The 13312-nt window shown below is 42.6% G+C and overlaps 1 protein-coding gene across 2 annotated transcripts; it reads left to right on the top strand.

The window, feature by feature from the left end:
• The first annotated feature begins 421 nt into the window (after positions 1-421).
• Positions 422-12979, top strand: NDUFA9 (NADH:ubiquinone oxidoreductase subunit A9). Of its 2 annotated transcripts, none has more exons than XM_071418028.1 (11): positions 422-596; positions 2728-2898; positions 3646-3743; positions 3927-4018; positions 6360-6501; positions 7242-7344; positions 7720-7787; positions 7924-8000; positions 9417-9512; positions 11306-11372; positions 12708-12979. In XM_071418028.1, exons 1-11 carry the CDS (start codon positions 437-439, stop codon positions 12873-12875), a joined length of 1242 nt encoding a protein of 413 aa, XP_071274129.1. In that variant the 5' UTR covers positions 422-436; the 3' UTR covers positions 12876-12979. The 2 variants fall into 2 exon arrangements, with proteins under 2 accessions (XP_071274129.1, XP_071274130.1); XM_071418029.1 differs by lacking the exon at positions 422-596 and adding an exon at positions 923-947.
• The last annotated feature ends 333 nt before the right edge of the window (positions 12980-13312 follow it).

Below are 13312 nucleotides of genomic sequence, written 5' to 3'. Positions count from 1 at the left end.
GCAAGCCCACATCGCCATCGTATGGCCAGTTTTATGAGCGCTGAGAGTGCCAAGGGAAAAGCCAGGCTTTCATCCTCCCCTTGCGTCTGCAAACAGGCCAAACACACAGGTGACTCGCACTTTCCTTCTCAGCTATGCACAGCATCACATCCACCGCTAATCCAAAACTGTCCAGGCGGGGGCCGGGCTCTGCTCCCAAGGAGCAAGGCACAGGACAAGAGGAAACGGCCTCAAGCTACGCCAGGAAAGGCTCGGGTTGGACACCACGAAGCATTCCTGCACTTTAAGAAGAACTTTTTCTTGGACATTGGAATAGGCTGCCCAGGCTGGCGATGGAGTTATTGTTACACCCTGAGGTGTTAAAGGAAACAGCAGAAGCACCGCTCAGTGCCACAGCCCGGCTGATACAGCAACCTCAGCAACCGCCCCCACGCTCATGCGCTCCGGGACTTCCATCACCTCGGCAGCCCCTGAGGGGCCCCGCGGCCCCGCCCTGCGCAGCCGCGCTGCGCTCGCGGCCTCGCGCACGCGCCTCCCCGCCCCGGGAAGACACAAGATGGCGGCGGCGACGCGCGGGCTGCGGCTGCCAAGGGCAGGTGAGTGTCAGCCCCGCCGGGCCCCTCATGGCCCCGCTGTGCCCACCGCCCTCAGCCAGCTCGGCCCGCCCGTGCGGCTCTGCCCCGGCCCGGGACACGCTCTGCTTCTAGCTCTGCGCGAGGGGAGCTCGCACTGCAGCGGCTGGAAAGGAGCTGCCGAGAATTTTTCCGGGGGCGCGGAAGTGATCGTGTTTGTGCCTCCCTTCTCCTTAGGGAGCTTGGGATTGGAGCGCAGAGGGCTCGGGATGTAGCTGCGGGTGTCGCGCTGGGGCTGTCGCTGCCCTATAGCTAAAAGCTTGGATTCCTTTTGCGGTTTCTTAGGTGACTGTGACCTTTGGGCCATGATCTATGGTAAAGTTCAGCTATCAATATTATATTTAAAGCGTGTATTTGAGTCTTTGATTCTGTTTAAACTGATTCTGTCATGAGTCTTAGATTAAGTAACATGGGAGATGGCAAACGGGTTTTGTGGGTAAAGGGCAGGGAGGAATTTAATATCCTTTTAATGGGAGCAGTGTGTTCTTTATTTACCTAGGTGGCTGTCAGACTGCCTTCCAGGACAAAATGAGAGATGTGGTGTCTTTTTCCAGTTTGTGGGCTTGGGAGAGAACGGGGATAGACAAACTTTTGGGTAGAGAAAAAGGTGCTTTGGGTTCACTGCAGATATTTGAGCTTTAATTCATAGAATGACAGAATTATTTGGATTGGAAAGGACTCTTAGGATCATCTAGTTCCAACCCCCTGCCATGGGCAGGGACACCTTCTACTATCCCAGGTTGCTCAGAGCCCCATCCAGCCTGGCCTGGAACACTGCCAGGGATGGGGCAGGCACAGCTGCTACAGAAAATGCAATTTAAAGCAATGATTGGTCATATAACCATAGCTGGTGATAATTTAGGGTAGCTAGACCTTATAGACTTATGGAACAAGGAAAATTGCTCATCACTAAATACCTTATAGCATAAGATAAGCACAGCAGGGGAATTCACAAAAGTGGGAGAATACAAGACAGTAATTAGATATTATTTGTTGGTATGGTAATGACATTATGAAGAGCCTGCCACCAATAATTTTTGCAGAAGTAACAGCAAGGAAGCTAGTGAGTTGTTGGAAGCTGTAAAGTATTGCTGATTTTTTAACTTTCAGTGGCTCTCAAACTGTCTTTCAGGACAAAATTGGAGATGCAATATCTTTTTCCAGTTTGTGGGGTATGGAGAGAACAGGGATAGACAGACTTTTGGGTAGCGAAAGACCTCCTTCAGGTGCTGAAATCTGGTTGGACTTTCTGGTTGGAGCTCTGCCAGCTGAGGTGACGGAATATCATTTATGCCTCTACACCCCCTATCCTTTTGATCTTCTTTGAACATTGTGGTTGCAGTGTCAGTGCCCCTGTGTAACTGGTAATTCCTAACCACATTGGGATAAAACCTTCTTCAGTGTGCACATGTCAGGATGTCAGTTGCTCCCAATCCCATCCAGCCTGGCTTTGGACTCTTCCAGGGATAGGGCAGCCACAGCTTCTCTGGGCAACCTGTGCCAGGACCTCAGCACCCTCACAGGGAAGAATTTCTTCTGATATCCTATCATATATCTCCTCTCTGTCAGTGTGAGGCCATTCCCTCTTGTCCTGTCACCACATGCTCTTGCATATCAGTATCCTGATGATGTCCTGCCTCTGTGGCTCCCAAGTTTTCCTAGCTCCTTGAGGAAAGGAACAGCTTTGAGACAGTATGCCATGTATCATGGATCTGGCTCTTTGCATCTCTCCCTCTCTCCTTGCTTCAGAGCTGTGATACAGGAGGATTGCTTCCTCTGCTATATTTTATATTTTTACTGAGTATTCTTTACTTGCTTCACCTTAAACTCGCAGTGAGCTTTACTTGCTCTTTAAGAACTGATAACCTTTGTTTGCTCTTTCCCTGTTTCAGTTTGGTCCTTAACTTTACTGGCAACTTCCCAGGCCTGCTCTCCTCTGACCTCTCCAAATGTCTCTGAAACAACAGTCTATAAAAAGCCTTGGCATGGGATATTAGAGAAAAAGGATCTGTGATGAGAAAACCAATATAAGCTATGAGTTAGCAGTGCTGAATCCCAATTAATGTCCCAAAATCTCTCCTGTTCCGTGTTGCAGGCCATGGAATTTCTGTCCTGCATGCAGCACCGTCAGTATTGCAGCAGCACCGGCAGGTCCATCACGCCATGATCCCTCATGGGAGAAGTGGAAGATCCTCTGTCAGTGGCATTGTGGCCACTGTCTTTGGAGCCACAGGTTTCCTGGGACGATACGTTGTCAATCGCTTAGGTAATGCTCACCAGGAGTACTGATTAAAGAAACTACCCAAAAAAATGTTTAACTAAACCAATTGGTCTCTAGGTTGCAGGGTGATGGAGAAGTTTTTGGCATTGTGGATCTTAAAAGTGTTTTGCAGTCTGCCTAAGTTCCAGTATGTGACAAGTAGTAAAAAGTGTTTTAATCAAGGAAATTTTGGAGCTTTCGAAGATTAAGGTCATTAAAACAAGTCCTACCCCTCTGTAGAATGCAAGTCTGAGGAAATCTACAGCATGTATTTGATTCTTCTGGCTTTAGCCTTATTAGGACATTTTACTAAAGGTTTGCAGGAGTTTGATTGGAATTCTTTAAAATTGCCCTTTTGAATTTAAATTTTGGAAAATAACTCATGCTGCTTTTTCCCCCTCCTTTTCATGCAGCTTACAAAATGTAAATATCCTTGTAAATGTTCCATTTTTTAGGTATTGTGCTCTGGTTATTGGACACACCATTTTTGTTTTGTTTGTTAATGAGCTTTGGCATTTTGTCTTGCAGGCCTAAATATTAAGGAAAAGATCCTATTTAAGAATTTGAATTATGTAGGTTCAAGAAGAACCTTAGTTCTGTTCTACTTTTAGCTTTGCAGATACGCATTCAAGATACCTATGTCTAATTGTAGTGCTTTAATGCCGGGGGAAAAGGGATTTTTGTTTATTCAGAAATTCATCTACTTAAAGGGATGTATTTGTTTGAAACTTTGGGGTTTTTGTGGCCCTTCAGGTCGCATTGGCTCTCAAGTCATCATCCCCTATCGCTGTGATCAGTATGACCTGATGTATCTGCGGCCCATGGGTGACCTGGGGCAGCTTCTCTTCATGGTGAGTCTGGCTTGAGATCAATCACAAAGCCCTGGCTGTGCAAGGCAGCCAGGTAATCCTTCTCAAAGACACAGCTCCAGCTGTTGTTTAGCCTCTAAATGGAAATGGTGTGAAAGAGCTTGCTTTGGTGATGCCTATTTACACATTATCTCATCTTTTCCCCATTTGATACTCTGCTTGCAGGAGTGGGACTGTAGGGACAAAGATTCCATCCGAAGAGCCGTGGAACACAGCAATGTGGTCATTAATCTTATTGGAAAGGAATGGGAAACAAAGTAATTTTCTTTTTCTTTCTTTTCTTATATGCGATAGATTTGCACCAGTTATCGTAGCCATGTTTTACAGCATGTGTGTGCAGTGATGTTGCCATTGTTCTTGGCTTCTGGGAAAAGGCAACCCCAAGATTTTGCATATAAAATTTCTTTAAAAGGTTAACTCCAGTCCTGGTTGTGATCTGCTTTGGAAAAGTGCATTCTTTCCACAGTTTTCCAGTGTACAGCTTTTGTTCTGTCAGAAAAATGAAATGTGCTATTTTCACATACCTAGTGAGTGTTCCCTGAGTGCCTTCCTATAGATGACAGAGCCTCACCAATTTTTTATATTTATATTTACATTGACAAATCATACATTATATTTGCATTTACATTATCACAGAAGTAAGATTTTATCCTGTCACTTGGACATAGTGATGAGTTGTAGCCAGCTAGAAAGAGCCATAATCAAACAGGAATAGCTGATAGAGAGTTGGTTATTAAGTTGATCATTAAGGTTATGACTAATAACTTCATTCCTTGGTAGAATTTTGGGACAGACAATATTAGCTACAGAAGCATTCTTTGATAATAGTTTCTAAGAATAGTTTCTTTTTGAAATCCATATTTTAGGTTAAAAATTCCCATATTTTAGGTTAAAAAGACCTGTAACAGCCACCTTCAGGGTGTATGTGTGTGTTCATGCAATTATGTTAATTTTATTTAAAGCCTTGTGCAGAACTGCCAGACAAAAATTTAGTAGTGAGATTTGCCTTTGTGCAGTGCATAATTTTTGCCCTGGTAGTAGACAGAAACAAACATCGATATCAGTTTCATCTCTGATCACCTAATGCTTTTGTTGCCCTTTTTTTTATGAACAGCCCTTTGATGTTCAAAATTTCTGGTCTTGTGTAAAAGGTGTGATTTATAGAAAAGACAGTTTATTTTATTGTTAAAAGGAAGTAGGAGGACAACAACAAAAAGTTTCATTCTGTTTAAAAACCCCCTTGTTCTCGGTGCAGTTTCAATAGATTGAAAGGGACAAGTCTTGGTCCATGTTTAAAACTTTTGGACATTACAGAACTTAACCACTGTGTGGCACACAGGTTTTAATCACGTGTTTTGTGCATGTGGCTATCAGTGGTGGTGCTGAAACCCTGAGATCGAGTTGTCTGGTTTGTTAAACACGAGGTCAGAGTAACCATTGTAATCATCCCAGAGCCTGTGAAAAACTTGTCCAGAAAGAAAAGTAAAATTAGATGGAGAGATCAGACAAAAAAAGCAAAGCCTACCATGAAATATTTTCTTCCTTGCTTTGTACTTGTGTCCAGGCTCCTCTGTGTGTACTATGTTGTTTGAAACTCCATGGTTACGGAAGGGATGTTGTTCTTGTGTGTTTCTAAATCTATTTTGGTGAGCAGAAAAGGAGTGATGGTTCCCAGGATCAGATTAGTTATTGAAGGCTCAAAAATAACTTCGTATTTTTAAGCCTTTCTTTGGGCTCCAGTGGGATCTGAAGAGCTGTGGGAGGATATAAGGACACAGAGGGAGGTGTTTGGATAAGATGTTTGTTACCCAAAGCAAATGGTCAAGATGCAGGAGTGCCTACAGGGACAATACAACAACGTGAGAAGCCAATTATTTTTCTTGCAATTTTGGAATTGTGGGCAGTTCTGCATGGAGACAGAGCTTCTGTATTGATCTTGATGAGATACCAAACTGGTTGACAGTATAACCATCTAATTTAGGCCCCTTGAATATTATACAGTAAGGGGAGGATTTCTTGCTTCTCCTGGAAGTCCCTTTCAGCTCTGAAATGGTTCTAAATGCTCTGACAAATTGTTTTTCCATTTGCATGAGCACCTCTGTGTTCTCTGGTTTGTTTTTTTCTTCTTCTCCCCTGCCAAGCATCTACCCTGATTTGTGCTCCTCAGAAATTTCAAGCTTCTTTGTAGTGTAATTAGGTGTGTCAAATCAAGGCAAATTTTGGACAGGATTTGTGAAAACATAGCCTTACTCAGAGTTAAAGATGCAGGAGAGCTTCTTTTAATAAATATAACCTGTTTTCACTTTTACTGGGAGTTTTCTCTTTGTCACAGACAAGTGGACAAGAGGATTTTTCATACTGATTTAATCTTACCAGGTGAAAGGGCAGAGAAGCTAAAATTGAAGATTACAGTTGCAATTTCACTTTCCTCTAATTTTTATTATATGAAGAGTCCATCATGAAGAGAAATTTTGTTTCTAAGACTGTCAGTAGGTTTCTGATAATGCATGCAAGTAATATGTAATAATTGCTTTTTGCCTGAGTGGCAGCCATTGTTGATTGCTCTTAAAGTAATGTTTGGGTCTTGCCTTGCTTTAGAAACTTCAAATTTGAAGATGAATTTGTAAATATTCCTCAAAGTATCGCAAAGATAAGTAAGGAAGCTGGTGTGGAAAAATTCATTCATATCTCTCACCTGAATGCTAGCATGAAGAGTCCCTCCAAATACCTCAGGAACAAAGTAAGTCTGTAGTCCGCTTAAATGTATTTCTTGAGAACGTACTTTGTATTTGGTTTGGGTTTGGTTTTGGTTTTTTCCCCCCAGCTGGGGCTGTTTGAAGGACATCAGTGTATGAATTTACTACATGCTATTTTCTGCAGCTGAGAAATGTTTGGGCTTTCTGTGAGACCTTTATCTTAGTGCAGCATCTTGAGGATCAAATGGCTTGGATATAAATCATTTTTGTGCTACTGATTCCATCACTTGTTTCAGTTCTGCTGTTGCAGACATCTTTTCATTAAAATCCTTTTATTAGGATTTTTCCTGCTGAGAAGCTGAGAAGTTTCAGCAACAAAATGTAAGCAATGATTATCTGCTGCTGTGGAATGCAACAGGTCCATCTGTGATTGGCCCATCTTGGATGTTTATAATTAATGGCCAATCAAGGCCAAGTTATCTCAGAGTCCGAGACAGCTGGCTTTTGTTATCATTCTTTTCTATTCTATTCTTGGCTAGCCTTCTGAGATGAACCTTTTCCTTCTATTTCTTTTTAGTATAGTTATAATGTAATATATATATATCATAAAATAATAAATCAAGCCTTCTGAACATGGAGTCAACATTCTTGTCTCTTCCCTCATCCTGAAAACCCCTGTGACCACTGTCACATTCTGGAGTCAAGGATGCCTTCTGTTATGAAAGGCATCTACTTCTGCTTGGTTTAGCAGGGATGTAATGAATGTGTTTGTTTTAATTGATAGGCTGTTGGAGAGGAGGCTGTGAGGGAAGAATTTCCAGATGCTGTAATTCTGAAGCCCTCTGAGATGTTTGGGAGAGAGGACCGATTTCTCAATCATTATGCAAGTAGGTACTCTTGAAATAATAAACCCATGTATGATTTGTGTAACTGCCTATAGAGAAAACAGAGAAAATGGATGGGATTTGCTTCTGAAAAGCAGGTGTGTTCTTATCAGCAATGTGTGGGATGTACAGCATCATACTAAATTCTCACCTCTTGACAGAATTCTTTCTCAATCTAGTTAGATGTTGCTCTTTGTTTTTATTTTTGTAATCATTTTTTTATTTTGGGGGGGGTGTACTGACCCACTCTAAGGAAACAGCAAATGCAGCCCTCTCATTACTGTTAATACGAAAACTAAATGTGTCTTGAAAAAAATGCTGCTGCAATTGGCTGGGAGTTCTTCCCAATCCTAGTGACTTTCTCTTTTTTCCCATCAGACATGCGTTGGTTTGGTGGTGTCCCTCTTGTTTCTCTGGGCAAAAAAACAGTGAAGCAACCAGTCTATGTAAGTTTTCCATGAAATCCCAATCCCAAATTCTTGGTGGGTGGATGTGTTGATCTGTAAACCACCTCTGAAAGAAGAGTTGTGTGCATGTATTCCCGTTTTCTCTTGGTAACTTGTCAGAATTTGTTCCTTGCAGGTAGTTGATGTAGCAAAGGCAATTATTAATGCAATTAAGAATCCTGATGCAAAAGGAAAAACATATGCCTTGGCTGGGTAAGTCACTTTTTCTGATTCTAATTAACTGTAGTACATCTTTTTAGTGTCATTTTTTGGCATGCTGCACAGTACATTTTATTTCTCCATCCATGCACACAGTTTGAGCTGCAATAAATTCCACCTCCTTTTTGGGAGGAAAAATGGCTCAAGCTCTTACTGTGAGTACTTTGAAAATCCTAATCTGGGCCCCACTGCATTTCATGTCATGTATGTGCACACAAATAAGTAGGCAGCTTGGGAAACATGCTAGACAATATGGATTTGGGGAAAATTCTGGTAAAGCTGTATGGAAACCACCTGGAATTAGAATGGCTTAGAGGCAGTGGATGTACAGTTAGAGACTGGATTTACAGGTTGGCCAGAGAAGCTGTAGCTGCCCCATCCCTGGAAGTGTTCAAGGCCAGGTTAGACAGGGCTCTGAGCAGCCTGGGATAGTGGAAGGTGGGGATAGAATGAGATGGTTTTAAGGTCCCTTTCAATCCAAACCATTTTATGGCTCCCTGATCTCTTGGAACTTTTCTGGAGAACATGTCAGTTGAAGGCTCAGTTTTCATGCTTGCATTCTTAGACCTTGGCATCTGTGAGATCCTGCGTTTATCAAACTGCTCAGCAGTGTGCTCTTGTGGTGTCATGGAGCTTTTCAGAATGTTTTGGAATGGCAGCAAATTGCCTGGAAGGCCAAGGGAGATACCTGAGAGCTCAGTCTGAGCACATCTAGACAGCCTAAAACACCAAGGCAGGATCTGAACAAGAAAGGAATGGAAATTCCCAGTGGTTTGTGTTACTCTTAGGCAAGTGGATGGAAGACTGACTGCTTCATTCTCTTCGTCTTGAGAGAGGGGGAATGCATTTTTTGGACAGTTCATCTTGCTTTTAAATAGAACAAAATACTCTTAGTCAAGTAAAGGCAAGTGAATCAATTTCCCCGCAGCCATTTCCTACCAAAGATGGAATGTCTTGTTAATAAAGCATCCTTAATTCTCCATTTCTGGCTTCCAAGTGGGCTTGAACAAACTCCTCTCACAGTGATGGAAGTCTTGGAGTTCAGAATTGGAGTCAGCATGGAAGGAGGCACATTCAGGTGTGCTTTCATAGCACACAGAAACACTTCATCCAGTGTGGTTGTGGTGGGTTAGCCTTGGCCAGCAGCCAAATGCCCACTGTTCCTTTCTGCCAAATCCTTTCCATGCTTTTCCCCAGCTCCAGGATGGGCCTTTCCAAAGGCTGCAGTCCTACAGGATAAACCTCCTACCCTGTGAGCCACAGGGGAATCTCTGCAGGCAAATTATTTGGATTGAAGAAACAGGCTTTTTGTTGCCTTGGGGGTGGAGGGTTTAAAACTGTTTTTCTTCTCTGGTGCTAATATTGCAGTGTAGCTGACTGAGGTGTGATGTTTGCTGCGTTCCCTTCCAGGCCTCACCGGTACCTCCTGTACGACATGGTCGAGTACATTTACGCTGTTGCCCACCACCCCTTCATTCCCTACCCACTGCCACGGCCTCTCTACCAGTAAGTGGGACCCTAATTCAATAAGCTCTTGGCAGCACAGAAGCATAAATACCTGTTGCATGGGTTACTTACTCTGCCCAGTTGTTATTAAAGTGGTGGGGCTGCAGAAGTTGCCTTTCCTGAGGTACTTGTTAGCCAGTTTTGAGCCTTCAGCTCGGGGACAGGCCTGCATTTGATGAACTGGTATGTGAAATGCATGCTTGTAGTGAACTTAACATAGCTGTTCATTCCAGAGTCATTTCTCCCTAACATCTAGGGACAGGGTGAGAGGACATAGCCTCAAGCTGCACCAGGGGATACTCAGGTTGGACATCAGGAAAAATTTCTTCACAGAAAGGGTGGTTGAACATTGGAATGGGCTGCCCAGGGAGATGTTGAAGAAACTGGACATGGCACTCTGTGGTCTGGTCTGGTTAACGAGGTGGTGATCAGCAAAGGTTCGACTTGATCATCCTGGAGGTCTTCTCCTGCCTAAGTCATTCTGTGATTGAATGGCTTTGCTGAGCCAAGAAGTAGCAAAAGGTCCTAATTCAATAAAATTAGTAGCAAACCAAATGATTTTTAACAATACCACAAGGAAAATCTGTGTGTATGTTGCTGACTGCAGGCCCTGACAGATTTTTTTGCACAATCTTAACGATCTGCTACTGAACCTGGGCCTGGTCCTTAGGGAATAATCACATCTTTTTGAAGAGCTACCCCAAACAATAAATGCCACTTCAGCAGTTGCCCTCAGCACAATGGGGCTGTGTTATTATTTGGCACACTGGTCCTCCTTGTTTTTAGTACAATGCAAATTAACAAGCTTAATCAGTCACCAGAGTTAGAACCCTCATAGCAGTATGACTCAGCATTGGATCCATGGACGTGCTGATGGATAACACTGAGAACATCCTCAACTATTGTGGCTGTTCCTCTATTGGCTGTAAGAGGCACCAGGCACATGGCTCTGGTGACACAGAGCAGCTTGTTAGAAAGGTGATATGTGGGTGCTTCTTAGTTTCATTCACATTTGCTGCAGTCCATGTTCTTCTTTTTTATTTATGGGCTGAACTAAGTGATAGTTCATATTTTTGAGAAAAGAATGCACCTCAAAGGCAGATGAGCTTGGTTGTGTTTATGTGCACTAACTCAGTAACAGCCTAATCTGCCAGGTGAGCACTGGAGCAAGTCCTCCCTGTTCAGTGAGAGATTCTGCTGTTGGTCCTGGGACACTGAGCAAGAACTGTAGCATTATTTTCTTTTCCCTGTCAGGGGAAACTTCATTTCTGAAAACTGTGGATACCCCAATCCTCACCCTTTTTGTAGATTGCTCCAGATTCCACCAGCCTGTTTGTGTTGCTGATAACTCATTTAATTGTCAGCAAGTGTGTTTTCTCCTAGAGGCATTGAATCCAACATCATGACTAATTGGATTGCTGCCTACACTGGCAGGGAACAGAGTTTGAATGAAAGGCAGGGGCAAGACTCAGCCCTCTGCTGTGTGGGGAATTGGATGGGGGATTTACTTTCCTTACCCACTAATGCTCATTTTAACTTCTAGAGATCTCCTTCTTCATTCCATCCAAAGTAAAACAATACAAGATCCAATAATTCAGGAACAGTTAATTACCAGAAACACAACTAAGAACTTGGTGGCTGGCACATCTAGTACTATAATGAACTCAGAGCTTGCAAGAACAGCTTCAGAACAAGCTCTTGCTCACCATCTATTAAGTCTGAAATAATTTTTACTGGATTTCTATGTATCTGGATGAATGACTGCACTTTTGCAATATTTCTTCTGTTCACAGTTTAGTTGCAAGATTCTTTGAGATGAATCCATTTGAACCATGGTTGACACGGGACAAGGTGGATCGGGTAAGTGTGGGACCAGCCAAAAATCCCTCTTGGGAAATGTTTCATTTTGCATTTTTAACTCACACTTGAGTTTTGCTTTCCCCAAAACCACATGGAATAGAAAAAAGTGGAGATTGGATGAGCAAAGTGAGGGGGGGGCAGTGCTCCCCACTCTTACTCAGTTTAGGTACCTCTAGATGCACTAAAATCACTTCCATCATCCAGGGAATGGTGTTCTTAACAACTGAAGTTGAACTGACACCCTGCACACATTCCAAAATCTCGCTTAACATTCAAGTGTTTCCTGGGAGAACGCTGCCACTTCATGTTTATTCCTGACTTCTCAGAATGTTTCACTGGGGGTGGAGAAATAAGTTGCAAAAAACCAACTGCAAGCAAGGAAAAAGTAGGAATTGGCAAGTATTAGTGTAAAATTTGGCATGTGTGTAGGCTAGCAAAGATAGTCATGTATATTCCCTAAACTTTCTACTTTCTGAATTTTAGAGTGACTCTCCCTCCTGTTTTGCAGCATTGGAATTTCAATATATTTTGTTATAACACAATATCAATTTCCTACTTAACCTGATTGTCCCCCAGGATATAATTGTAATGTCTCCAAAAACCTTTCTTCAGCTGTCTTCGTAGTTTCTTCCATTACATTTCATAAAATAAGCCTACACCAAATCACTAAACCTGCTGCAAGTCAGCTGTAGTATAGGTAGTGTAAGGGGGAGTTTCTCCGTGTAATTTCTGGGTCTGATTGTTCCTCTTTCCAAGCTTTTCTTCCTTAAATAATCTGTACAATATTAGATGTGTTTGATTCAAAAGACCTTTCAAGGAACACCAGCATAAGAGAAATCTCTGTTTTTTATGGGTTGCATATATGGTAATAGAATTAACCATGGTAATAGAATCAGCTATTTGTACAGAGCCATGTTCTAAACCATAAACAGAGCAAAACCATCTACCAGAGGTGATAATTCAACACAACATTTTCTTGACAAATCAAAATATCCATAATTGGAGTTCAAGTATAGCCTTGGAGTTCCGCTTAATTTTGCTGTTGCAATGCAGTAACTTCCCTGATAAGGTATGGAGAATAAAGGAAGGCACTTCCTGCATGGTATTTATTCCTGAATTAAAGCCTGAAGGACTTCATGCTGGATACAGAATACCTGTACCTCCTGTTGGAAGTCTTGGTACTCAAGACCTTGTGTAATTATGCCAGAGTTCTGTTTGAATCTTTCTTCTTCCTCTACTTGTTTTGGCAGGAGAATAATTGCATTGGGTGTAAAGCTGTTCATTTCAAACGAATTATCTTTTTTTTTTTCCTTACCCTCCCCATTCTTGTTGAAGTTTCACACAACAGACATGACATTTCCTGACCTTCCTGGTTTTGAGGAGCTGGGAATTGAACCAACCCCCCTGGAACAAAAGGCCATCGAAGTCCTGCGCCGTCACCGCAGGTTCCGCTGGTTGGACGCTGAGCTGGAGGAAGCAAAGCCAAAAACACAACCCATATAACAGCTGGCAAGGGGGATACTTAAAGCTTCTTAAACTGCCTTTGGATGACCCAACTTCTTTGAAGAACTGTGTACATACTGAGTAAAATGTATTAATCATGTAAACTCTATTTCACCAGTGTTGTCTTTTCAGTTAAGGGGGGACTGTCACTACAATGTGTATTTTCTCTCTGCCACAGAAGCAAATAATATAGTTCCTTAGCTGGTGAGCATTGTAATGTTTTGAATGTTGGGACTAGAGGGAATATGCTGTAACACTTGTCCCTTTCTCCCTTGGCTCTCAAAGCAAATGTATCACTGAGCTTTAGGTGCTTAAATAGTTTCAAGAGTGTTGCAGTTCAGGACTAGGTCATCCAGAACGTGCCCTTTCCAGTAGGAATTGCTGGGAATGCTCCCTATTCAGACTATGAGATCTCAGACAAAGCCCTGGTTTTAAGT

This window comes from Agelaius tricolor, unplaced genomic scaffold (genome assembly GCF_023055355.1).
Source record: "Agelaius tricolor isolate 1412-34295 unplaced genomic scaffold, bAgeTri1.0.p SCAF_74, whole genome shotgun sequence".
Taxonomy (NCBI): domain Eukaryota; kingdom Metazoa; phylum Chordata; class Aves; order Passeriformes; family Icteridae; genus Agelaius; species Agelaius tricolor.
Note: the sequence above shows the minus strand (reverse complement) of the source record. Positions and strands in the feature narration are given on the sequence as shown.

Excerpts from the sequence above, each read along its gene's own strand:
- NDUFA9 (XM_071418028.1), top strand. The coding sequence starts at position 437 with ATGCGCTCCGGGACTTCCATCACCTCGGCAGCCCCTGAGGGGCCCCGC. Across the intron at positions 597-2,727 it reads GCTGCGGCTGCCAAGGGCAG|GCCATGGAATTTCTGTCCTG; the intron begins GTGAGTGTCAGC and ends TCCGTGTTGCAG. Across the intron at positions 8,001-9,416 it reads AAAACATATGCCTTGGCTGG|GCCTCACCGGTACCTCCTGT; the intron begins GTAAGTCACTTT and ends GTTCCCTTCCAG.